This window comes from Hyla sarda, chromosome 1, assembly GCF_029499605.1.
Source record: "Hyla sarda isolate aHylSar1 chromosome 1, aHylSar1.hap1, whole genome shotgun sequence".
Classification (NCBI taxonomy): Eukaryota; Metazoa; Chordata; class Amphibia; order Anura; family Hylidae; genus Hyla; species Hyla sarda.
The window spans coordinates 349,194,275-349,221,433 of record NC_079189.1 but is presented as its reverse complement, the minus strand read 5'-3'; the positions used below and the strand labels follow the sequence as shown (position 1 = coordinate 349,221,433).

The window sequence follows — 27,159 nt, the reverse complement described above, 5'->3', positions numbered from 1 at the left end:
ATAACCCTATGCTATGCAACATCATTGTTTCTTATTACCTCATTTTCCGGCGTATAAGACGACTTTTTAACCCAGGAAAATCTTCTCAAAAGTCAGGGGTCCTTTTATATGACGGGTGTCGTCTTATAGGGCGGGTGCTGCAGTTGGCCGGGGTGCCCGGGGAATGGATTATCCATACCCAGGCATCCCGGCCGAGAGTAATTTCCCCTGTCACATTCGGGACAACCCTGTGTCCCGAAAGATCTTTTCGGGAAGCAAGAATGTCCCGATTACCTTTCTGCGGCCCCACATTAACTTTAAAAACGCAGATGCCGCCGGAAGGCAGCGCACGCAGGGACGTCACTGACTTCCCTTGTGTGCGCCCATAGAAACAGAGCCGAGTGGAGTGGAGCAGCTAAGAGGAGGACGCGCGCATGGTAAGTCACCAGCAGCATGTCATCTTCGGTACTCCGACCACCGCTCTGCCAGTCCCGGGACCTACTGTTAGGGCCTATAGGCCATAGCAGTAGATCATGACCCCTGACCGGAGGAGCGGTGGTCGGAGCCCTGAAGTGGGGCAGTACACAGGCATACAGCCTCAAACCATACACTGTATATGGCTGAAGACTGTATGTCTGTGGGGGCCACTGCTTACCTTATGTGGGGGAACTACTACCTAATGTGGGGGAACTATACTGCCAACCTAATGTGGGGGAACTATACTGCCAACCTAATGTGGGGGAACTATACTGCCAACCTAATGTGGGGGAACTGCTGCCAACCTAATGTGGGGAACTATGCTGCCAACCTAAAGTGGGGGAACTTGCTGACAACCGAATGTGGGAGAACTATACTGACAACCTAATGTGGGGGGAATAATGGCGCATGTGTGAGATCTGAGAGGCAGAGAAGGAAGTACAGTAATAGGATACAAGGGCGGGCCACACAGGTGAAAGAGGCATGTACTGCTCTCATAGTCTTGGAAACAGGGAGAGCTGGGCAGGCAGGGAGAGCTGACCAATCCAAGCAGGCTTTGTATACAACAACCAGCCAATCACTGGTAAGGTACCCTACATCATGGTAGGGGGGTAGTCTTATATGGTGAGTATATCCCAAACTCTATATTTTAACTGTAAAAGTTGGGGGTCGTCTTATACGCCCAGTCATCTTATAAGCCAGGAAAATATGGTATATAAAATAAAATGTTAAACAAAGAACAGCTATGATGTGTAGATAATGCAGTTAATCCTACTTAAAGTGGTTGTCTCAAGACAGCAGTGTTGTTTTTAGGGTATATTAATGTCAGGCAGGTTGTTCTCTGCCAAAGGAAACTTTAAGAAACCAGAACTGAGAGCTCCTCTTGGCGCGTTCATGTAAATCAAGTGGCAGAGAACAATGTATGTTTTTTTTAACAGGGTGCATGATGCTGAGGAAAAGAGAGTGCACTACAACCCCTCCCACACGGGTTTACCGCTCAACTGGCACATTAATCTGTATACACATCCCTATAATTGTATTGTTACGCCGAGCGCTCCGGGTCCCCGCTCCTCCCCGGAGCGCTCGCTACCCTCTCCCCGCTGCAGCGCTCCGGTCAGATCCACTGACCCGGGGCGCTGCGATTCCGCTTCCAGCCGGGATGCGATTCGCGATGCGGGTAGCGCCCGCTCGCGATGCGCACCCCGGCTCCCGTACCTGACTCGCTCTCCCTCGGTCCTGTCCCGGCGCGCGCGGCCCCGCTCCCTAGGGCGCGCGCGCGCCGGGTCTTTGCGATTTAAAGGGCCACTGCGCCGCTGATTGGCGCAGTGATTCCAATTAGTGTCTTCACCTGTGCACTTCCCTATATCACCTCACTTCCCCTGCACTTCCTTGCCGGATCTTGTTGCCATTGTGCCAGTGAAAGCGTTTCCTTGTGTGTTCCTAGCCTGTGTTCCAGACCTCCTGCCGTTGCCCCTGACTACGATCCTTGCTGCCTGCCCCGACCTTCTGCTACGTCCGACCTTGCTTCTGTCTACTCCCTTGTACCGCGCCTATCTTCAGCAGCCAGAGAGGTGAGCCGTTGCTAGTGGATACGACCTGGTCACTACCGCCGCAGCAAGACCATCCCGCTTTGCGGCGGGCTCTGGTGAAAACCAGTAGTGACTTAGAACCGATCCACTAGCACGGTCCACGCCAATCCCTCTCTGGCACAGAGGATCCACTACCTGCCAGCCGGCATCGTGACAGTAGATCCGGCCATGGATCCCGCTGAAGTTCCTCTGCCAGTTGTCGCCGACCTTACCACGGTGGTCGCCCAGCAGTCACAACAGATTGCGCAACAAGGCCAACAGCTGTCTCAACTGACCGTTATGCTACAGCAGTTACTACCACAGCTTCAGCAGTCATCTCCTCCGCCAGCTCCTGCACCTCCTCCGCAGCGAGTGGCCGCTCCTGGTCTACGCCTATCCTTGCCGGATAAATTTGATGGGGACTCTAAGTTTTGCCGTGGCTTTCTTTCCCAATGTTCCCTGCATCTGGAGATGATGTCGGACCTGTTTCCCACTGAAAGGTCTAAGGTGGCTTTCGTAGTCAGCCTTCTGTCTGGAAAAGCCCTGTCTTGGGCCACACCGCTCTGGGACCGCAATGACCCCGTCACTGCCTCTGTACACTCCTTCTTCTCGGAAATCCGAAGTGTCTTTGAGGAACCTGCCCGAGCCTCTTCTGCTGAGACTGCCCTGTTGAACCTGGTCCAGGGTAATTCTTCCGTTGGCGAGTATGCCGTACAATTCCGTACTCTTGCTTCAGAATTATCCTGGAATAATGAGGCCCTCTGCGCGACCTTTAAAAAAGGCCTATCCAGCAACATTAAAGATGTTCTGGCCGCACGAGAAATTCCTGCTAATTTACATGAACTTATTCACCTAGCCACTCGCATTGACATGCGTTTTTCCGAAAGGCGTCAGGAGCTCCGCCAAGATATGGACTCTGTTCGCACGAGGCGTTTCTTCTCCTCGGCTCCTCTCTCCTCTGGTCCCCTGCAATCTGTTCCTGTGCCTCCCGCCGTGGAGGCTATGCAGGTCGACCGGTCTCGCCTGACACCTCAAGAGAGGACACGACGCCGCATGGAGAACCTCTGCCTGTACTGTGCTAGTACCGAACACTTCCTGAGGGATTGTCCTATCCGTCCTCCCCGCCTGGAAAGACGTACGCTGACTCCGCACAAAGGTGAGACAGTCCTTGATGTCTACTCTGCTTCTCCACGTCTTACTGTGCCTGTGCAGATGTCTGCCTCTGCCTTCTCCTTCTCTACGGTGGCCTTCTTGGACTCTGGATCTGCAGGAAATTTTATTTTGGCCTCTTTCGTCAACAGGTTCAACATCCCAGTGACCAGTCTCGCCAGACCCCTTTACATCAATTGTGTAAACAATGAAAGATTGGACTGTACCATACGTTTCCGCACGGAGCCCCTTCTTATGAGCATCGGATCTCATCACGAGAGGATTGAACTTTTGGTCCTCCCCAATTGCACCTCGGAAATTCTCCTTGGACTTCCCTGGCTTCAACTTCATTCCCCAACCCTGGATTGGTCCACTGGGGAGATCAAGAGTTGGGGTCCCTCTTGTTCCAAGGACTGTTTAAAACCGGTTCCCAGTAACCCTTGCCGTGACTCTGTGGTTCCTCCAGTAACCGGTCTCCCTAAGGCCTATATGGACTTCGCGGATGTTTTCTGCAAAAAACAAGCTGAGACTCTACCTCCTCACAGGCCTTATGATTGTCCTATCGACCTCCTCCCGGGCACTACTCCACCCCGGGGCAGAATTTATCCTCTCTCTGCCCCAGAGACTCTTGCCATGTCTGAATACGTCCAGGAAAATTTAAAAAAGGGCTTTATCCGTAAATCCTCCTCTCCTGCCGGAGCCGGATTTTTCTTTGTGTCCAAAAAAGATGGCTCCCTACGTCCTTGCATTGACTACCGCGGTCTTAATAAAATCACGGTTAAGAACCGCTACCCCCTACCCCTCATCTCTGAACTCTTTGATCGCCTCCAAGGTGCCCACATCTTTACTAAATTGGACTTAAGAGGCGCCTATAACCTCATCCGCATCAGAGAGGGGGATGAGTGGAAAACGGCATTTAACACCAGAGATGGACACTTTGAGTATCTGGTCATGCCCTTTGGCCTGTGCAACGCCCCTGCTGTCTTCCAAGACTTTGTTAATGAAATTTTTCGTGATCTGTTATACTCCTGTGTTGTTGTATATCTGGACGATATCCTAATTTTTTCTGCCAATCTAGAAGAACACCGCCAGCATGTCCGTATGGTTCTTCAGAGACTTCGTGACAATCAACTCTATGCCAAAATTGAGAAATGTCTGTTTGAATGCCAATCTCTTCCTTTTCTAGGATATTTGGTCTCTGGCCAGGGACTACAAATGGATCCAGACAAACTCTCTGCCGTCTTAGATTGGCCACGCCCCTCCGGACTCCGTGCTATCCAACGCTTTTTGGGGTTCGCCAATTATTACAGGCAATTTATTCCACATTTTTCTACCCTTGTGGCCCCTATCGTGGCTTTAACCAAAAAAAAATGCCGATCCCAAGTCTTGGCCTCCTCAAGCGGAAGACGCCTTTAAACGACTCAAGTCTGCCTTTTCTTCGGCTCCCGTGCTCTCCAGACCTGACCCTTCCAAACCCTTCCTATTGGAGGTTGATGCCTCCTCAGTGGGAGCTGGAGCTGTTCTTCTACAAAAAAAATCTTCCGGGCATGCTGTCACCTGTGGTTTTTTTTCTAGGACCTTCTCTCCGGCGGAGAGGAACTACTCCATCGGGGATCGAGAGCTTCTAGCCATTAAATTAGCACTTGAGGAATGGAGGCATCTGCTGGAGGGATCAAGATTTCCAGTAATTATTTACACCGACCACAAGAACCTCTCCTACCTCCAGTCTGCCCAACGGCTGAATCCTCGCCAGGCCCGGTGGTCTCTGTTCTTTGCCCGATTTAATTTTGAGATTCACTTTCGTCCTGCCGATAAGAACATTAGGGCCGATGCTCTCTCTCGTTCCTCGGATGCCTCAGAAGTTGAACTCTCTCCGCAACACATCATTCCACCTGACTGCCTGATCTCCACTTCTCCTGCCTCCATCAGGCAAACTCCTCCAGGAAAGACCTTTGTTTCTCCACGCCAACGCCTCGGAATCCTCAAATGGGGTCATTCCTCCCATCTCGCAGGTCATGTGGGCATCAAGAAATCTGTGCAACTCATCTCCCGCTTCTATTGGTGGCCGACTCTGGAGACGGATGTTGTGGACTTTGTGCGAGCCTGCACTATCTGTGCCCGGGATAAGACTCCTCGCCAGAAGCCCGCTGGTTTTCTTCATCCCCTGCCTGTCCCCGAACAGCCTTGGTCTCTGATTGGTATGGATTTTATTACTGATTTACCCCCTTCCCGTGGCAACACTGTTATTTGGGTGGTCGTTGATCGATTTTCCAAAATGGCACATTTCATCCCTCTTCCTGGTCTTCCTTCAGCGCCTCAGTTGGCTAAACAATTTTTTGTACACATTTTTCGTCTTCACGGGTTGCCTACGCAGATCGTCTCGGATAGAGGCGTCCAATTCGTGTCTAAATTCTGGAGGGCTCTCTGTAAACAACTCAAGATTAAATTAAATTTTTCTTCTGCATATCATCCCCAGTCCAATGGACAAGTAGAAAGAATTAACCAGGTCTTGGGTGATTATTTGCGACATTTTGTTTCCTCCCGCCAGGATGACTGGGCAGATCTCCTTCCATGGGCCGAATTCTCGTATAACTTCAGAGTCTCTGAATCTTCCTCCAAATCCCCATTTTTCGTGGTGTACGGCCGTCACCCTCTTCCCCCCCTCCCTACCCCCTTGCCCTCTGGTCTGCCCGCTGTGGATGAAATTTCTCGTGACCTTTCCATCATATGGAGAGAGACCCAAAATTCTCTCTTACAGGCTTCATCACGCATGAAGAAGTTCGCGGATAAGAAAAGAAGAGCTCCTCCCGTTTTTTCCCCTGGAGACAAGGTATGGCTCTCCGCTAAATATGTCCGCTTCCGTGTCCCTAGCTACAAGTTGGGACCACGCTATCTTGGTCCTTTCAAAATTTTGTGTCAAATTAATCCTGTCTCTTACAAACTTCTTCTTCCTCCTTCTCTTCGTATCCCTAATGCCTTTCACGTCTCTCTTCTTAAACCACTCATCCTCAACCGTTTTTCTCCCAAATCTGTTCCTCCCACTCCTGTTTCCGGCTCCTCGGACATCTTCTCTGTCAAAGAGATCTTAGCTTCTAAAAAGGTCAGAGGGAAAACTTTTTTTTTAGTGGACTGGGAGGGTTGTGGCCCTGAAGAGAGATCCTGGGAACCTGAGGACAACATCCTAGACAAAAGTCTGCTCCTCAGGTTCTCAGGCTCTAAGAAGAGGGGGAGACCCAAGGGGGGGGGTACTGTTACGCCGAGCGCTCCGGGTCCCCGCTCCTCCCCGGAGCGCTCGCTACCCTCTCCCCGCTGCAGCGCTCCGGTCAGATCCACTGACCCGGGGCGCTGCGATTCCGCTTCCAGCCGGGATGCGATTCGCGATGCGGGTAGCGCCCGCTCGCGATGCGCACCCCGGCTCCCGTACCTGACTCGCTCTCCCTCGGTCCTGTCCCGGCGCGCGCGGCCCCGCTCCCTAGGGCGCGCGCGCGCCGGGTCTTTGCGATTTAAAGGGCCACTGCGCCGCTGATTGGCGCAGTGATTCCAATTAGTGTCTTCACCTGTGCACTTCCCTATATCACCTCACTTCCCCTGCACTTCCTTGCCGGATCTTGTTGCCATTGTGCCAGTGAAAGCGTTTCCTTGTGTGTTCCTAGCCTGTGTTCCAGACCTCCTGCCGTTGCCCCTGACTACGATCCTTGCTGCCTGCCCCGACCTTCTGCTACGTCCGACCTTGCTTCTGTCTACTCCCTTGTACCGCGCCTATCTTCAGCAGCCAGAGAGGTGAGCCGTTGCTAGTGGATACGACCTGGTCACTACCGCCGCAGCAAGACCATCCCGCTTTGCGGCGGGCTCTGGTGAAAACCAGTAGTGACTTAGAACCGATCCACTAGCACGGTCCACGCCAATCCCTCTCTGGCACAGAGGATCCACTACCTGCCAGCCGGCATCGTGACATGTATAGTATTCTTTTCTTTATTCCTGTATGGCCTTCCATTAAATGTGTGCTTCAGTATGGAATAATGCCCACAAAAACAGCTACACATTGACCTTTACATTCTGTCTAGTATAATTATTGCCACTATCAGCCAGTGATGTAACTCTGTATGGATATCTTATTGTACAGTGCACCCACTGCATGGAAATATAATAACAATAAAGAAATCTCTAGTCTCTATCCCTAGTAGAATCCCTCTTGTTAAATTTCCAAGCCCATAATAATGATCATAATATAGGACTCTGTACTGACCATTGATGAATCAATGCATAGTTATTATGTCTAGCAGGCAATCTATTGTATATACACCAATGAAAAGCAACAAAGTCCACTTCATAAAATCCTAGCTTCATTATTTATCAGATATAGGCTTCTATCTATGCTCAATGTCCCTGATGTGGGGCCTTCCCTGGATACTCACAGAGCAGACCTGAGAAAATCTGAACTTTACAACATCTTGACAGCCGGATCTATGCAGATTACCATATTGTAACCTGGTCTTGTTAATATGCAATGACCTTTGTTTATTATTCTACGTACTTACATTTTCTTTACTGTCAAATATCTGTTTTAAAGAAAAATTCTTTAATAAAAAAAACTGTTGAAAAAAAAAAAAAGCAACAAAGTAAGAAGATAGTACCTTGGTTGTTGCTACCCAGGTATTCCATGATAAACCATCACATTGAAAAAGCTGTTGGCTCCTTTGATCAAAATGTAAAAGTCCTTTCAAGTCTGGAGTACAATCCTTTGGAAACTGCAATGTTTTCTTCTAAAAACACATAATGGCGAAAATATAATAAAACGTTAAAAGCATTGGAATTAGGGTATGTTCACAAAGCATTATAGTCACCGTTTCTGTTACAGTCAGTTTAGTTTAGCTGTATGCAAAAAATTTAGACAACTACACTATTGTGCACGGCAAAAAAAAAATATGTTTCCACCATTTTATTTATGTGTTAGTCAATGAGAAACGGATTATACTGTATGGCAAACAACAGTATCCATTTTCAGCATCCATTAATGTACATGTTTCCTCCTAAATAATATATGTTAAACAGAGACTAAAACACAGTGTAAACACACCCTTACAAATACTCCATTTCACACCAAATTATACTCTCCTATCTGAAAATGATTTACTGTATGTCACATTGTATCAATGTTTTACCCTTGAGGTAAGATCTCTGATTTGCCAAAACAGTCTATAAACTTTTCATAGGCTATAATAGAATTCATCGGCTGTATCTGGTGGCAGGTCGGCGAGTGAAGCACGCTACCATGTGCTTCATCCAATTATAACTCATGATTGCAGAAGGTCTCAGAACTAAGACCCAGTGCGATCTAAACTTTTACATGTCTGGATAACATGTCAAAAGTTTATATAAATGCTTTAAATCAGTAATAGGTATTAAGACAGATAGTTTAAAAATAATATATACACACTTGGTTTGTAGCGGAAATATCAGAAGTCATCACAGCTCTGTCTGACTGAAAATGTTCTTTCCTTTGAGGCGCAACCCCCTTCCTTTGCTGACCAAGATTTCTCACCGTCATTCTTGCTATCTTGCTGGAGTTGATTTTATCTTCTTCTAGTCTAAGTGAAGCGATGCCATGATACTGTGTGTAAAAACAATACAATGTATTAATGTATTGTATACAATTTTTTTCAGTAGAAATTCTAATCAGCCAAGTTTAATTTAGATGTTCTCATTTTCATGTTATTCTCAATGGAGTCTCCAAATCTATTGAAAATAAATGACATCCCCCTTTGAGAGCTTTAATGATGGCCAGACTGCATCCCATTTCCTATTACTGTGATTATAAAAATATATTTTAAGTGGGTTCTCTGAGACTTCTACTGTATATTAACAGCCTATCCATATGATCCATAGGATAGATCTGACACTTTTGGTACTAGCTGTGGTATTGCGGCTCAGCCCAAATCATATGACTTAATTCTGCTTAAAAATGGCAAAAAAAAAAAGATTACCACTTACTGTATAAATTGTTTCATTTCCATTATGGTGCACAGAAGATGGTTTTACCTTAAATTATGGAAAGGAAGCTGTATTAGTTTTACTTTAACCTTCATTAAACTTAATATGTCATAAGAATTTGACATTTTATTGAAATCAGGTATTTATACTTAAAGGGTTTGTCCAGGATTAGAAAAATGCTGCTTCTTTTTTTTATTTTTTTGCAAAAACAGCACCCCTATTGTACTCAGGTCATGTGTAGTACTGCAGCTCAGTCCTTTTCACTCATTTGAACTGTTATAAAGGACACTCATCTTTCTGTACTGTCTATACAATATGTCTGCTCATAAGTCAAGAAGCTGGTTTTTCAGGGAAGGCTGTATTTATCTTACAACCCCATGATACAACAGGGATAGTGGTTTGGTTGTTATTGCAAGAAATATAGCAATCAGCAGAAAACAGTAAATGTTGGTTCTTGTCTTTGTTTAGTTACATTATGTATACATTGGGGCAAAAAAGTATTTAGTCAGCCACCAATTTTGCAAGTTCTCCCATTTAAAAAGATAAGAGAGGCCTGTAATTTTCATCATAGGTATACCTCAACTATGAGAGACATCATGAGAAAAAAAAAATCCATAAAATAACATTCTCTGATTTTTAAAGAATTTATTTGCAAATTATGGTGGAAAATAAGTATTTGGTCAATAACAAAAGTTCATCTCAATACTTTGTTATATACCCTTTGTTGGCAATGACAGAGGTCAAGCATTTTCTGTAAGTCTTCACAAGGTTTTCACACACTGTTGCTGGTATTTTGGCCCATTCCATGCAGATCTCCTCTAGAGCAGTGATGTTTTGGGGCTGTCGCTGGGCAACATGGACTCTCTCCAAAGGTTTTCTATGGGGGTTGAGATCTGGAGACTGGCTAGGCCAATCCAGGACCTTGAAATGCTTCTTACGAAGCCACTCCTTTGTTGCCCGGGTGGTGTGTTTGGGATCATTGTCATGCTAAAAGACCCAGCCACGTTTCATCTTCAATGCCCTTGATGGGTGAAGCAGGTTTTCACTCAAAACCTCATGATACATGGCCCTGTTCATTCTTTCCTTTACATGGATCAGACGTACTGGTCCCTTAGCAGAAAAACAGCCCCAAAGCCTGATGTTTCCACCCCCATGCTTCACAGTAGGTATGGTGTTCTTTGGATGCAACTCAGCATTCTTTCTCCTCCAAACACGAGGAGTTGAGTTTTTACCAAAAAGTTCTACTTTGGTTTCATCTGACCATATGATATTCTCCCAATGCTCTTTAGCAAACTTCAGACGGGCCCGGAAATGTACTGGCTTAAGCAGGGGGACACGTCTGGCACTGCATGATTTCGGTCCCTGGCGGCGTAGTGTGCTACTGATGGTAGCCTTCGTTACTTTGTAGGCCATTCACTAGGTCCCCGTGTGGTTGTGTGATTTTTGCTTACCGTTCTTGTGATCGTTTGCGTGGAGCCCCAGATGGAGGGAGATTATCAGTGGTCTTGTATGTCTGCCATTTTTATTTCTTCACACCAAGCTGCTTGCCTATTGCAGATTCAGTCTTCCCAGCCCGGTGCAGGTGTACAATTTTGTTTCTGGTGTCCTTCAACAGCTCTTTTGTCTTGGCCATAGGGGAGTTTGGAGTGTGACTGTTTGAGGTTGTGGGCAGGTGCCTTTTATACTGATAACAAGTTCAAACAGGTGCCATTAATACAGGTAACAAGTGGAGGACAGAGGAGACTCTTAATGAAGAAGTTACAGGTTTGTGAGAGCCAGAAATCTTGCTTGTTTCTAGGTGACCAAATACTTATTTCCCATCATAATTTGCAAATAAATTATTTCAAAATCAGACAATGTGATTTTATGGATTTTTTTTCTCATTATGTCTCTCATAGTTGAGGTATACCTATGATAAAAATTACAGGCCTCTCTCATCTTTTTAAGTGGGAGAACTTGCACAATTGGTGGCTGACTAAATACCTTTTTGCCCCACTGTGTGTGTGTGTATATATATATATATATATATATATATATATGTTGTGATGGACTGACTCCGCCAAAAGTGACTTCTCCTTCCGGATGACGAGCCCCAGCATATCACAGGCAATATCCCCAGGCAGAACTAGAGATTATTGCATCCTTGTTCCCAAAGAACCAGGCAACACCAGTCTTCAGGTATAAAATCAGAACTCTTTATTGTGGAACAAGTGTCTTCTTTTATAGGAAGGACATCAAGGGGGAAGGGTCAGTAAGGACAATACAGGTGACAGTGAGTCTGGGAGATAATCCAATAAAGGTGATTAGCTCTCCCTATACAGTGCCTTGAGTGCAAAAGGTGGAGGTGTGCAGAAGTCGGACTGTGTGCAAAAAGGAGAAGCATGTGTAGAATTAGTGTATTGTACAAAAGGTGAACCGTGTGCAAAAGTGGACCGTGTGCAAAAGGTGTATTGTGTAAAGGAGGTGGACAGTGTACAAAAGGTAGACCATGTGCAAAAAGGTGTATTGTGCACAGAAAGTGGACCGTGTGCAGAAAGTGTATGAAAACGTATTTTAACTCTGAGCTTTATGTCACTGGACAACATCAACTGAGGTACAAATAGTGATGTCCTAAAGTCCATCCAGGTAGGTAGGGTGTCTCTAGGATGCGTCACATATGTATAGTTAGATATATTTAAAAAATGGATTGTGTTTGTCAGTGTTTCTGTAGCAATAATTTGTCCTATACTTCTAATGTGTGAGTTAATTTCCTTCACAGATTATATTGCAAATGATTCTTCAATAAGTATAACACATAAAAGTGAAAGAGAAAACAAATCTGTCTTCAATTAAGGGCTGAGAACATTAAGTGGGTGAAGAGAACTAATGTAGGATTACAGTAAAAGTTTATTCATATGCGTACTTATTATGTTCTCACTATGTACTTTAGCTACTGGTGCTATGACAACTGTTCAGTAAATTCTATAGTAAATATTATGTTACAGCATGGTGGCTCAGTGGCTAATACTTCTTGCTTTGCTGGGGTCCTAGGTTTGAATCTGACCAAAGGCAACCCTACCATATAGTTTGTATGTTCTCCCTGGCTTTCCTTCTATAGTCCAAAACATACTGATTAATTTGGAATTTACAATTTGTTCCAATAGTAGAACCTCCTTCACTGCTGCAAAGGGACTCGTGGTGAGTGGATCTCCTCTTCTGCTGCCTGGAGGGGTGTCCCCCTAAGCTGCCTGCCACCAGCTGCCTGCCATCAGCTCTCCTCTGGGGGTCTTTCAGTCTCCTCTTCTCCCCTGAGTGGAGAGACACCATCTTGGGCCTCTGTGTGGGTCTTCATCTCCCTTCACTGCTCATCCTAAGCACTCTGCTGGCCACACTGCACAATAACTCCCCTCCACCTACTTCTACTGTGACCTGCAACACCTGTCCTTCCCTCACCACTACCACCTGAGCTCTCATTTGTCAGCCATAACTTTTCGCTCTCTCCCAAACCACAGAGAGTAATGACCACCTCCGGGGTCCTGAGGTCTCCCTCGCGGGAGACAACTGTACCCTCTGTTCCACCTGTGTTGGTGGCAGATAATACCTCATGGGACACCCTCTCTGAGCTGGACTTGGCCTTCTCCGGTAGCTCCTTCCCCTGCCCCCTGGACTGGAGCCAACTTCTTTCCCAAATCCCAACTAAGGAGGACTTCCATTCGATACCTGCCGAGTGGAGATTTCATCCTTACGCCAAGATTTGCAACATGTCTCGGACAGGGTTGGAAGCTTTGAGGATGCCCATGATTCTACCAGGGCATACATTGCTCAGCTCCACTCTACCATCGCCTCACAGACAGAATTCATAGTTATCTTTACTCTCATGTAGAGGAATTGGACAATCAGGGGAGACATAATAATATCCGGGTGAGGGGGCTGCCAGAGGTGACTAGAGAGGAAGATCTTCATGTTACCCAAGAGGCCATTTTCAATCTCATTCTGGGCGATCCTTCCTCCCATAAAATCAAACTGGACAGTGCTTACAGAGCTCTCCGCCCCAAATCCACCTCTGGCACTCCCAGGGACATTATTATTTGCTGTGTGCACGATTTCCAGCTTAAGAGTACTTTCACACATACAGGATCCTGCGCAGATTTGATGTACAGGATTTGTAACTGACGATTTGAAGCTGTGCTCAGTCATTTAGTTTACATTGAAATCTGCAGCAGAAAATCCTGTGCATCAAATCCTGTGCATCAAATCTGCGTACGTGTGAATGTACCCTAAAGAAGCTATTATGGCCAAGGCTCATTCTCTGAGGAACTTGGATTTTGATTGGGCCCCTATCCAACCTAAACCTGTCCTGGCTAACATTGAGGAAGCGGCAGATTCTCTAACCTCTGCTGACAGTCCTGCGCTCTCATCAAGTACCATATTGGTGGTGTTTCCCGTTTGCCCTTAATGCCCGTAGGGATGGACGTTCTGCTGTTCTGCATTCTATTGCTGACTTTGCTCCAGGCTTTTTGTTTCACTCTGGATCTACCTGCCTCTCAACTTGTGGACTGGGACTTGAAATCTCCTCCTCTTCCTCCAGTTCGGCAGCCTGTCCGGTCTCGTAAATCTGGGCAGATTTGGAAGTCTTTGCCTCCTGTTCCTGGGGGATCTTCAATCCCCCCCCCCCCCCCCCCCGACCTGCAGTTTTTTCCTAGGTGGTAGCTTCGGAGCTTCTCCTGGACTTTGGTTCTTTCCTGATCACAGCTACATATATTCTTGTATTTTTGACTGCTTTCTAAGTTTATTACTTATGTGCATATTTGGTCACCTGTATTTTTCTTGCTTTTGTCTGATTGGCAAGGCTTCAGGATGGGTGGTCTACTCCTTTGGTAGCTGACTCCGGTGTTGTTCTGCCATTCTTCCCCCCTTGAGGCTGTGACAATGGACTGGACTTCTTCGGAGTCCTTATGTTTCTTTTCTCTCCATTTGGTCTTAGCCTCTGCATCAACCCTTGGGTCAATGGTTTATCTTTGGATTCGATATTTCTGTGTCTGGTACTTTGTTGTCCTGCCCTTTTGTCTGGTGTCCTGTTTGTCTTCTTGTCTCCCTCTTGTTTTTTTCCTTTTGTTTCTTTTCTTTTGTACTAGGTCTCTTCACTTCCCCTGTTTTGTCTCTTTTTCCCTATTTCAATATGGTTAAGTGTGTCTCGTTGAACAATAAGGTCCTTAACCCCCCCCCTAAACGACCCCTTTTACAGTGGGAGTTACTTATGCTGCATGCCGATATTGTTTTCCTTCAAGAGACGCATTTGGACCATTCTGGCTCTTTTCAATTCTTACACCATCTCTACCCACAGGTCTTTTCTGCTACATATGATAGGAAAGTGGCTGGGGTTGCTGTCCTTGTTTCTAGACATTGCCCGCTCCAATTCTCCTCTTCCTATATTGATCCTCTGGGGCATTATGTGATTGTGCAGGGTGTACTGGGGGGTACCCCGCTTGTGCTATGTAACCTCTATGCCCCTCACTCCTCTTAGATCCCGTTCTTGCGTAAAGTCCTAGCTGAGCTCCAGAAATATCCTCTTTCTGCGTGGCTCATTGGTGGGGACTTTAACCCAGTTTTTTCACCTTCTTTAGACCGCAATTCCCTTACAGCTGCCCCTCCTGCCCAATTGCGTTTAGCCTCAATTTTTCGGTGCCTCATCCGTGCTTTGTCGTTGCATGATCTTTGGAGAATTAACCACCGGGCGGATCGTTCTTTTAGTTTTTATTCCCATCCCCATAAATTGCACACGCGTATAGACTACTTTTTCGGTAATTGCCCGATGGTTCGCATGCTCTGGACTGCTTCCTTGGAGCCTATCTCCTGGTCTGACTATTGTCCTGTCTTTCTTTCCTTTTCTTTTTCATCCTCTTTTCTCAGATGCTGCCACTGAGGTCTCAATGACTGCCCTCCCGAGAGTCGATACAGGCCTGTTTGACTGAATACTTTGCTACTAATGAGGGTTTGGTTTCCTCTCCAGCTATTCTCTGGGAGGCTCATAAATTGGTTGTTCAGGGTCACTGTATTGCCCTTAGTTCTCGTCTAAAGAAGGATGCCTGCTCTCGGGAGCTCAGAGCTTGTATTGCTGACTTAGAGGCTCTTTACTGTCTTCCTCTTCTCTATCGATCTTGAGGAGATTGGTGGCTGCCCGGCCCAATTAAGTGAGCTCGCTCTTCATAAAGTTGAGCGACAGTTGTTGTATGCCAAGCAGAGGTTTTATAAATAAAAAAAAAGGCCAATAAGGCACATACTATGTTGGCCAGGCAGGTGCCTGCGGGACCGGGTGGCCGCTCAATCCCCTACGGCTTTGAAAGATTCTACGGGTGTTCTCCGCTATCATCCAGCTGACACATTTCTCGTCTTTTTGTTTGTTATTACTCTGACCTTCCTTCTCAGCTCCCGTCCAACCCGGCGGAGCGTGCAGCGAAACTTGACTCCTATCTCTCTCGATGTGGCTTGCCAGCTTTGTCAGAGGCTGATCGTGCAGTCCTAAAGGCTTACATTACCTCTGAGAAGCTTCAGGAAGTCCTTAAGTCTCTTCCTGAAGGTCGCTCCCCAGTCCGGACCGCTTTACCTATTTATACTATAAGATTTACTCTTCTGTCCTCCTACCTAGGCTTGTCTCTCTCTTTAACTCTTTTCTGGGGGGTGAGGGGATCCCGCAGTCCTTTTTGCACTCTTTGATCACTTTGATACCTAAGCCTGGTAAAGATGCCCATTATTGCTCTAGCTACAGACCCATTCCCTTCTTAATTCGAATTTGAAGGTTTTGGCAGTGTGCCTTTGCTAATTTCTTCCTTCCCTTAACCATAACGATCAGGTCAGCTTTATTCCTTGCCGCCAGGGAGGTGACAATACTAGAAGGGTAGTGGATCTTGTTGATTTGATCCACAGGAGATCTGAACAGCCTTTGATAGGCTGGGGTGGCCATTTCTGGTTCCTTACAAAAATTTGGTATCACCGGTAACTTCCTTACTGCACTGCGGGGTCTTTACTCTTCCCCTTCTGGCTCACTTAAACTTCCCCATGCTCCCTCTTCGACCTTCCCTTTATTTACTGGAACTAGCCAGGGGTGTCCACTGTCCCCGCTGATCTTTGCTTTATGTATTGAGCCCCTTGCTGCTATGACATAATTGGCATTGCCCTTCACGATAGAGAATTTAAAATTTGCCTGTTTGCGGATGATGGGTTGCTTACCCTCTCTCGTCCTTTACACTCTCTTCCTAGCTTATATGGGGTCCTTCATGACTATGGGGTGGTTTCCAGCTATAAGGTCAACCTGTCCAAAAGTGAAGCACTTCCTCTTAATCTTCCTTTATCTCTTTCTGTTCTCTTGCGTGGTAATTACTCTTCTAAATGGTCTTCTACTGCGATTAAATACCTCGGTGTCTCCCTTACTTCATCTTATTATTCTCTTTACTCTACTAATTTTCTTCCTCTCTTCAGGGAGCTCCGAGCCCTCCTGCCGAAATGGCGCTCGCAATACATATCTTCTTTTGGGTGCATAGCGGCGGTGAAAATGACGATTCTCCCAAAATTGCTTTATTATTTTGAGATGCTACCGGTACATGTCCCGTTTTATACTTTATACTCTTTTCAGTCAGCTATCTTCCGTTTTATTTGGGAAGGGAAGCGCCACCTCCTCCCGATGTCGGTCATGATGGCTAGCTGGTCCATGGGGGGTTTGGCTGTCCCTGATATAGCTAAATACTATTGGGCAGCTCATCTTTGCCACCTGGCAGCATGGTCTACTTATCATGCATATAGTCGCTGGATGGAACTGGAGAAGTTGTGGATGGCTTCCATTGATCCGAATACTCTTCTGTGGTGTATCCCTCCTCTGGAGCTGTCCTCCCCTTCTTTATTACGTCCCATGTCCTTTTCTAGGTATGTGTGGGGGTATTGTTGTAGGAAATTCAAACTGTTCACTTCTTCCTCGCCTATGCGGTCTTTCCTTTATCAGCCTAATTTTTCCTCTGGTCTGTCCTCTGGTATTGTTTGGGAATGGGGCTCCAGGAGTCTTTTCTGTTGGGCTGACGTGGTGGATACTCTCTCTTGCTCCCTCCTGCCCTTTGACTCTTTGGTTACCCACAGGGAGCTCCCCCTGTCTGAGCGGTTCCATTACCTTCAGCTTAGGCACTATATGTCTTCTTCGCTGAACTCTATGGTTGTTTTCCAACCTACTAGCTTTGAACGGTTGTGCCGTAATGGACCTCAGGCTCGGGGACTTCTCTCCAACATTTACTCTATCCTTCTTCATTCTTCAGGCAGGTACCCCACCTTGCATCGTTATATGAGCCAATGGGAGAAGGCCTTGAACACTACCATCTCTACTCAGCAATGGCGGATTATTTGGGAAAGGGCATCTAAGGCCTTTAGTTGCACAGCATATAACGAGACTCAATACAAAATGCTCATGGGGTGGTATCACACCCCAGAGTTATTGAATAGGCTGAACCCTGTTATCCCCCTTCAGTGCTGGCACTGAGGCGTGGGACTGGGGACAGTCTACCATATCTTTTGGTCTTGCCCCCCCTATAGTGGATTATTGGCTTATGGTGCAACATTTGCTTACTGATGTGTTAGGTGTTTCCGAACCCTTGGACCCCTGTCACTATCTTTTGCACCGGTCTTTTCAGTCCTTATGTAAAAAAAAGTTTAAGCTATTTATAATGAATATAGTGTTAGCTGCAAAGACCCTCATAGATAAATGTTGTAAGAAAACCCTCCCTCCTTCTGAACTAGATTTATTGACCCGTGTGCTTGAGATCCATGCTCTGTAATCTCTTACATCTTCCTTGAAAAATTCAGTGGTTTTGTTTCTTTCTGTGTGGGAACCTTGGGGCCACTTTTCTGATAGTCAACCCCCTTGAACTACTTTGCCTTTCTTCTTGTCCCCTTCTTCTCTCCTTTCCCCTTCCTTCCTGAACGGCAACCCCCCCTCCTTTTTTTTCTCGTCTCTGTGTCTTGTTAGGCCACTGTGTTTGTCTTTGTTTGTGCCTAATTCTCCTAGCTTTGTGCCTAGCTTTATGAGGTGATTTGCTGGTTTATATACTTTTTGTACTTTGTTGGGCTGTCTAAGCTAAATGGGCGCGTTTTGTTCCTTACTCTGGATCAACTCATTAGGGTTATAGGTTAGGATGGATCCTTGTTTGTTTCCACCTTATGAACTATGTAGCCATATACAGCTTTCAGGATTGTATGTGAATGCAACAGAGTTCCTTTTTTCTAGTTAACGCTTTTGGAGGATGTTAATGGAGAATGATGTTTTTATTTTGTGTTTTTCAAAACTATTTGGAGTGGTCTGGTTTCCTGAAGAGGTAAGCTGTGTTAAGTTACATCTCAGTTAAGGAGGTATTCCAGATACATAACATTTATATATGTTGCTTAGACCCCTGACCTTTTCCAATATCCTGCTCAATTGTCACTTCTGAAATGAACTTTTCTTGGCAGTGAGGGCCAGTCAGTGTGACCAGTGACTTTCTGAGTGGGCCGTCGCTGCCAAGATAAGTCTATCTCCAAAGCAGAAATCTAAGCAACGTTCGGGGGAACTAGAATACATCACAGTGGGAGCTGTGGGGGACCAGGTAAGTGAGTATCTTTTTTTTTACAGTGTTTCCAAGCACTATATAAAAATTGTTATATATCCAGAATACCTCTTGTGAGACAGTGACACAAGGAATGGTTGTCAGGGATCCTTATATTTCCCCAAGGTACCTGCCGTATGTGGACACCAGATTTCAGGAAGCAAATATCCCATCAAGGGAAAGCTGGTTAAGATATGGGTATTACAAGAATTCTGTCTGAGGCTGATTAATAATGGGCTTACAAAAGGAGTAATCAAGTCTGCACTGAGATGCTGCCTCCAAAGGGGACATTCCTCTTGTGTAAGTAACATGTTTTTGGTTTTGTTGGGTGGCTGGTAGTCAGCCACCTGTACTGAGAGGGAAGATTTTGTGTAGTTAGTTCTGGATAAGCAGAATTTTTTTTTGTATTTGTGTGTTTCTGAAGCCAAAGGCTTTATATGTTTTCTTATTGAAAAGTAAAAACAGGAGAAGCCCTGTCTAAATGTAACTTCTGTGTACCTGTCTCTGCCTGCTATGATGCTGCTATTTGACTGGTTCTACAGAGCTAATCTCCCATACCTTTTAAAACCTGCAGAACTCCAACATACTGGACCTTACTAAATGATGTGGATAAAAGGCATATAAGGCTATTTTTCTGAATGGCAAAGAACTCTCTGAGAATGATGGCCTCAGGTATAAGAAGATTGCCAAAACCCTGAAACTGAGCTGCAGCACAATGGGAAAAACCATACAGAGGTTTCACAGGACATGTTCCACTTAGAACAGACCTCGCCATGGTTGACATAAGAAGTTGAGTGCACGTGTTCAGTGTCATATCCAGAGATTGGCACTGATTTATCAAAATGTGTAAAAGAAAAACTGGAGAGGTTTTCCCACAACAACCAATTACAGTTCAGCTTTCCTATCTCAAAAGTAAAGTTCATGCTGAGCTGTGAATGATGTAGGCAAAATCTCTCCAGTTTTTCTATCACACATTTGATAAATCAGGGCCTTTGTCTTTAGGAAGACGTAGGAGTGCTGCCAGTATGGCTGCAGAGGTTGAAAATGGTGACCAGCCTGTCAGTGCTCAGACCATAAGCCGCACACTGAATCAAATTGTTCCCAGAAGGAAGCCTCTTCTAATGATGAAGCTCAAGAAAGCCTGCAGTTTGTTGAAGACAAGCAGACTAAGGACATGGATTACTGGACCTATGCCCTGGGGTCAATTGAGACCAAGATAAACTTATTTGGTTCAGATGGTGTCAAGCCTGAGTGTCAGCAACCAGGAAAGGAGTACAATGACAAGTATGTCTTGCCTACTAAGTATGTCTTGCCTACTGTCAAGCATGGCAGTCATGGTCTAGGGGTGCATGAGTGCTGCTGGCACAGGGAAACACAGTTTATTAAGGGAACCATAAATGTCAACATGCACTGTGACATACCGAAGTAGAGCATGATATCCTTTTGGACACAGTGCTGCAGGGCAGTATTCCAACATGATAATGACTTCAAACACATCTTCTAGATACCCCTGCCTTGCTAAAGAAGCTGAGGTAAAGGTTATGGATGAGCCAAGAATGTTTCCAGACCTAAACCCTATTGAGCATCTATGGGGAATTCTTAAACAGAAGATGGGGAAGCACAAGGTCTCTAACATACACCAGCTCCATTATGTCATCATGAAGGAGTGGAAGAGGACTCCAGTGGTAACCTGTGGAGCTCTGGTGAATTATTTTATCAGGAGGCAGCCACACAAAATAATGGTAGTCTCCCAAAATATTTATATATTGGGCCAATTGGACATTTTCCCTTAGGAGTATACTCACTTGTGTTGCCAAGGTTTGGACATTAATGGCTGTGTGTTGAGTTATTTTGAGGGGACACAACATTAAACACTGTTGTACAGGCTGTGCACTCACTACAGAGTGTCATTTCTACAGTTGCCACATGAAAAAATATAATAAACTATTTACAAAAATGCCAGAGGTGTACTCACTTATGTGAGACACTGTATATTTTCTAGGCATGATGTATGATGTAAATATTTTTTCTAAACTCACTACAAGCATATATGTTCTTTATAGCCTAATATATTAGTGAAGAAATTTACATAAGGTACATTTAAAGAAGCACTAACAATCGGCAGGAGGTTCATAATTTATGACTGCTTGTACGGCCATTTATTTCCATTATGGTTGGCAGCAGTCTGTTCACAGTTGGAGATGTGCTGCTGATGGTAAATAAGTGTTTCCTTATTTGGCGGCTCATCAGGCAAATTAATTATGTATAATTATTTGGCCAATAATTTACCCATATAAAACCCCTTTACTAGGGATCGACCGATTATCTGTTTGGCCGATATTATTGGCTGATAATCACTATTTTGGACATTATCGTTATTGGCAATTACCTTGCCGATATGCTGATAATGCCCCGCCTCCCCGGCCAGAGACCACCGCCGCCGCTGCCCCATTGCCTTCCCCATCCCCGTTTTTATAATTACCTGTTCCCTGGACCAGGGGTCCGCGCTACTTCTGGCTCCTGCGGCGTCCTGTGCGCTGCGCAATGACGAGTCACGTCCTCAACGCGACGTCACCGTCAGTGCGCATAGTGACAGCTCAGGATGATGCCGGAGCCAGAAGTAGCACGGAACACGGGCACCGAGAACAGGTAATTATAAGCCGGGTATGGGGGAGGCAATGGGGCAGAAGCGGTGGTGGATGGACTAGGGAGTACCTCAGGACAGGCAGGGGGAGAGAAGCGGGCAGCGGCGGTCTCTGGCCCCGCAAAAGCCGCTGAAGTTCATTGATTTAAAGTGTCCGTTTTAAATCATTGATCTGCAGGGCTGGGGGGGGGGGAGTGAAATAGCTGATAACTTATACTGGAATATCGGTATAAGTTATCGGCTATTGGCCTGAAAGGTCGCAGATTATCGTATCGGCCCTAAAAAACGATATTGGTCGATCCCTACCCTTTACTATGTATGGCGTTAAGGCGAAAAGGCGTTACTGTCATTTCTATAAACTTTTCACATGACGTCCTCCAAATCCCAGTCCGTAGACCTGCTGAGATCATAAGTTACAACCAGGTGAAGTGTGCGGTCCAGCACTTTACTCCCTGGATGTCTGCCTGATCCAACTGATGCACTCCATTGTTGTCTATGGAGGGCACCTATTGGATTGGGCTGTCAGAGAGTGAAGACTCCTGATGGATAACATATCAAAAGTTTATAAAAGTGACTATAACACTTTAAATAGATTTAGTAGGTGCCTGACTGGTAAGGCTGGGAACACAGGCAGCCTTTGGTGCAATATTGTGAGCCAAAACAGGTAATGGATTCTATAGGAATGGGAAATATAAAGGAATCACTTATATATATCTTTCCTTATTGATCCACTCCTTGTCTTGGCTCAAAAACTGCATCAAAAACTGGGCTGGGAACACACTTGCAATTTATGGTGTAAAATTTAAATGATTGACAGGATGAACAGCCAATGCTTGTGTAATATTACTGAGACATAACAGAGTTTATGTACACCATTGCAATTTTTATACTATACCCTACCCTACTCTACAATAAGTATCTACTGTAGGTATAAATAGTCATTGAGATTTACATTTGCAGGGTGTCCAGAAGTAGAATTAATGGTCTGTAAGACACCAGCAGATTTACGCATGCAGATTTACATTTGGGCATTCTGTTTAAGACTAAATGGGCCCTTGTCATTAAGAGCCTAAGGCAATCTCCGATGTGTCTATGGATAATTGGAGGTAATTTTACTCTTTGGGTTCTGGGCATTCCAAATCGTATTGCAACATTTAGGCATTATCTCTTATAATTAGTGCATAAGTCAAGCATTTCCCCTGGGCCCCTATTAAAATAATTTAATATCAAGTTCCAGTGTCTGTGGAATTTGCATGTTGTGTCCAACTTTTACTCTGCTGTGAACACAGGATTAGTTTTCCAGTATACCCTCGTCTAGGTAAGGTTCATACAGTCAAGATCATTTTTTATACATTTGCTTAAAAATTACAATTAAATATACTTGATAAAATAGTTAAAATGTAAAAGTTTTTGGGAAAATTTTGAGCATTTAAAAGGGGAGCCATGTCCTGTTTGAAGTGATTAAAATAATAATCTATAAAATAATATTTACATTTGTGACAAAATGGGAATTCATTTGAGCTCATTTGGGGTCTGATTTGCTATAATTAGATTTAGATTTCCAAATAGGTTTGGTCAAAATTCTAATTGTTCCGATTGCCCTGAAAGGTCACGTACTCCACTCTGAGCTCTCCTAGGTGTCAGGTTTTCTTTTTATATTTATCCTGTGCAGGGTATGGTGCTCTACAGCAGCAATGCAGTATAAAGCTGTGGAGCTTCTGAGAAATTTGTTCAAAAGAAATGTCAAAAGTTTCAGATTTGCAGAATCAGTTTTAAGAAAATTCAGAAAAAATTTGTTTAGCATCGTATCAATTCAATCTCTATTTGTGAAAATAATGTGCAGCCAGTACCACAAGTATGATCCTTACATAATACTGTCTACATTGCACTGGGTATGTAAAGACCATGGTGGGGGACCATGAGGACCAGCATAGCAATTAAAGGGGAACTCCGGTGGAAAAAAGTAGAAAACAAATGCTTTCAAACCAACTTGTGCCTGAAAGGTAAAGAGATTTGTAAATTACTTCTATTAAAAAATCATTTTAGGAACTGTCCAGAGCAGCATATGTTTGCTATGGGGATTTTCTCATACTCTGGACAGCTCTTAAAATGGACAGAGATGTCACCAGAGAGCACTGTGCTCGTGATTCAGCAGAGAGCTCTGTGTTCCAAAAAGAAAAGAATTTCCTCTGTAGTATTCAGCAGCTAATAAGTACTGTAAGGATTAAGATTTTTTAATAGAAGTAATTTACAAATCTTTCTGGCACCAGTTGATTAAAAAAAAAAAAAGTTTTCCACCAGAGTACCCCTTTAAATTTTAATGGGGAACTCCGGTGGAATAAAAAATGTTTTCAAATCAACTGGTGCAAGAAAGTTAAACAGATTTGTAAATAACTTAAAAAAAGGATTTTAATTGTTTGTTCTACTGAAGTCTCTCCATATTTATGCTTTTAATGTGATGAAAATAAAGGTGAAGTTTCTTAGCTGGCATCTACCTGCTTTCTTCTAAACTTGGAGGACTATTCTGCCAAGCGGTGACCGGGTGAGCTGACTATCCACTACTTTTGCTAATTTACATATCTGTTTAACTTTCTGGCACCAGTTGATTTAAAAAAAAAAAAAACGGAGTACCCCTTTAAAAGCATGATGCCTGATGAAGCAGTCTTACTGTGAAACTCGTTGCATCATGGGTGAATAAACCTGAGATCCCTACAACTGTGTGTCCAGCGCCATTGAATCCCGTCGTGAGGTTGGAGGTTACTTTTGCATTTATATCAAATTGGACGCGGAGCGGCCGCAGGCACCTAACACTATTATTTCTATCCATAGTTACACTTGGCGGAGTGTAAATTTTTGTGGTAAGCACCACTTCTACCTTTTATCCCGTTAGATAACGGTATCACACTACGGAGCGCTGTCTGCTTTTTTGTTTTATACTGGATAAGCAAGGATATGATATCAATGTCTCATAGATGAGGAAGCCAACTTTTATGTTTTAGGGCCCCCATTTCACGAGGCAAACAACATCCAAGCATCCAAACTGTATGGAGAGGTGGCCATGTTGCATGTGTGTGCGCAGAGACCTGTTGTCTAGATCAAAGGATTTTGCTCTCAAGGAGGTAATCTTTTAGAAAGATATCACTGCACCAGCATACAAGGTATATAAAGTACATTTCATTTAACATTTTCAATGAACCAAATAAAACCTTATGCAACAGCAACTTAATAATAACAGTTCTTTCATCTTTTTAATCCTCTGCATCGTTGTGTACACTTCAGTTAGGAATAGCTTAAATATCACTTACTGATTTCCCATTTCCGATAAGTCTGAGCCTTTTTTTCCCATTATGTATAGGGTTAAAATCTTCTGGCATATCTTCTCTGATGACTCCTTCTGACCCTTTTAAATTAGGCAGCAGAGAGTCTCTCAGACCTTGGTTACATTGCAGATGTACTGCCTTATTGGTGCAGTTTTGCCCAGTACTTTTTACCTTTCCAATATGGCAAGTTCCTATAATAAAAGTGTCAGTTCTAATAAAAGTAGGTCTGATAAGTGTCATGGAAATGTATACAAAACTCACTTGTAATTGTAGAAAACATTAAGGAAATTCTGTTATGATAACTTTTTAATTTAATATATAGGAACTTAATAAAATATTAAAGGGGTACTCCAGTAGAAAATAATATTTTCCAAATCAACTGGTGCCAGAAAGTTAAACAGATTTGTAAATTAGGGTATTACCGTTCTCAAGCTAAATCCTGTAAATGTGTGCATATGTGTTAGTGAGAATGGTTAGGGCAATGAGTGCTAAAGAAATAAGTAAAAAAATATTTATATTTATTATTTCCTAAAAAATGCACATACATCTGTGCTTTATGTGTGGTGCAGATAACCCACAAAGAACTGTACAATAAAAGTTTATAAATACAATTTAAAAGATATAGTGCAAAATATGTACACCGCTGTGATCTTACATCCGCCAGCCAGACAGTGAGGGAGAAGACTGGCTTGAGCTTACGACGGGTAAGTGTGAGAGCTACGTGGGATCTCTATCGGGTGAGCAGCGCGACCATTTACACATTTACAGGATTTAGCTTGAGAACGGTAATACCCTTCTTTTTCTCCTTTAATTCATGAGGTTGTATTAGGTACAAAACCTTATACTTGTATTCACTAAAAACCTGCATTCAACATCTGTTGAGCCACCCCCTTTCCCCTTTTAGATTTGTGAAGCCTTCCAGTACTTATCAGCTGCTGTATGCTCCAGAAGAAGTTGTGTAGTTCTTTCTAGTCTGACCACAGTGCTCTCTGCTGACATATCTGTCCATGTCAGGAACTGTCCTGAGCAGGATAGGTTTGCTATGGGGATTTTCTCCTGCTCTGGATAGTTTCTGACATTGACAGAGGTGGCAGCAGAGAGCACTGTGGCCAGACTGAAAAGAAAAACTCAACTTCCTGTGGAGCACACAGCAGCTAATAAGTACTGCTTAAGTTTTTTAATCGAAGTAATTTGAAAATCTGTTCAACTTTCTGGAGCCAGTTGATATGAAAAAAATAGTTTTCCACTGGAGTACCCCTTAAAGGCTAGGTTTACACACAGCTTTTTTCTGGCATTTTTTGGAAAACTGCCAATGAAGTTTTTGAGCCAAAGTCAGAAGTGGATGCAGTGGGAAAGCATAAATCCGTCCTTTATTTTTCCCATTCCTTCCGAAAACACTTCTGACTTTGGCTCCAAAACTGCAGTGGCAGTTTTCCAAAAATGACAGAAAAAAACCTGTGTGGAAAGCTAGCCTAATACTGTCTATTTTATATCACAGTTATATGTTGGAAATCAGGAAAGAATTATTTCATGCTAAAGAAATTGCACTGGAAAGTATGATTTACATTTCATCGAGCATACAGACATCTTCTAACACTGCTACTTCTAAGTTAACCCAAATATTTACATAGAGTGTAAACATGTGTATCTAAGCAATACTGACCTCATAAATCTTGCTCTAGCAGTAAAAACTCCAAGTAAAATTACAGAATTAAAATGGAGCTACAAGTATCGTGTAACATACCAGAATGATTATTTCTTTCACTTTTGTTACTTAAATGGGGGTTTTCCACACTCTAGAGCCTGAACTCCACAGGAAAAAAACAACTGCTTTATGTTTCTGGGCTGTAAAGGTGTAAACCGTGTATCGGGTTGGGCTCCTCAGGATACAGCAAAGTCACGAACAAGGAAAACAACTTCACCAGCAGCTTTTGTCAGAACCGAATTTTACTTAAACGTGGTAAGGAACCCAAACATACATTCTGGAAACATACAATATACTTACATACACCCAGCCTAAGGCTGAGACCCTTGAGCTGCACAGAGCAGCGTCCAATGAAGGAGAAAGGAGTGTTAATTTGCCTACCGGTGGGCACAACTAGTCATCCATACCTTACCTGTTTATTACCCTAAAAACAAGAATAACTGTATAGGTGTGTGGTTTGGGCTAGCTTGCAGTGCAGCACAACAGCTTACAATCGTACAAAGGTCTACCTTATTCCCCCTCCCCTAACCGGAGTTGCAGTACGTGCCTGAGTACTCCCCCTGAAAAAAATTCCAGCCTGGCTTGAATTTGTGGGGAGTTTATCAGCTCTCCAACAGTGAAATGTCATTTTAAATTATGGAGTCCTTGCAATGAACAGTAGCACCACTTGTGGCCTGACACGAACAGAGACTCTAACTTAATATCTACATGCCTGGTCTAGTCTCTAGGC

At 44.3% G+C, this 27,159-nt stretch overlaps 1 protein-coding gene across 1 annotated transcript in view; it reads right to left on the bottom strand.

Moving 5' to 3' along the window:
* Positions 1-27,159, bottom strand: part of FREM1 (FRAS1 related extracellular matrix 1) — a 264,848-nt gene that overhangs the window by 20,178 nt on the left and 217,511 nt on the right. The window contains exons 32-35 of the mRNA XM_056521167.1: positions 24,710-24,915; positions 9,165-9,212; positions 8,611-8,784; positions 7,808-7,936 (exon numbers count right to left, since the gene is read on the bottom strand). Coding sequence (XP_056377142.1) covers positions 7,808-7,936; positions 8,611-8,784; positions 9,165-9,212; positions 24,710-24,915 — 557 coding nt within the window. The remainder of the gene's footprint in view (positions 1-7,807; positions 7,937-8,610; positions 8,785-9,164; positions 9,213-24,709; positions 24,916-27,159) is intronic.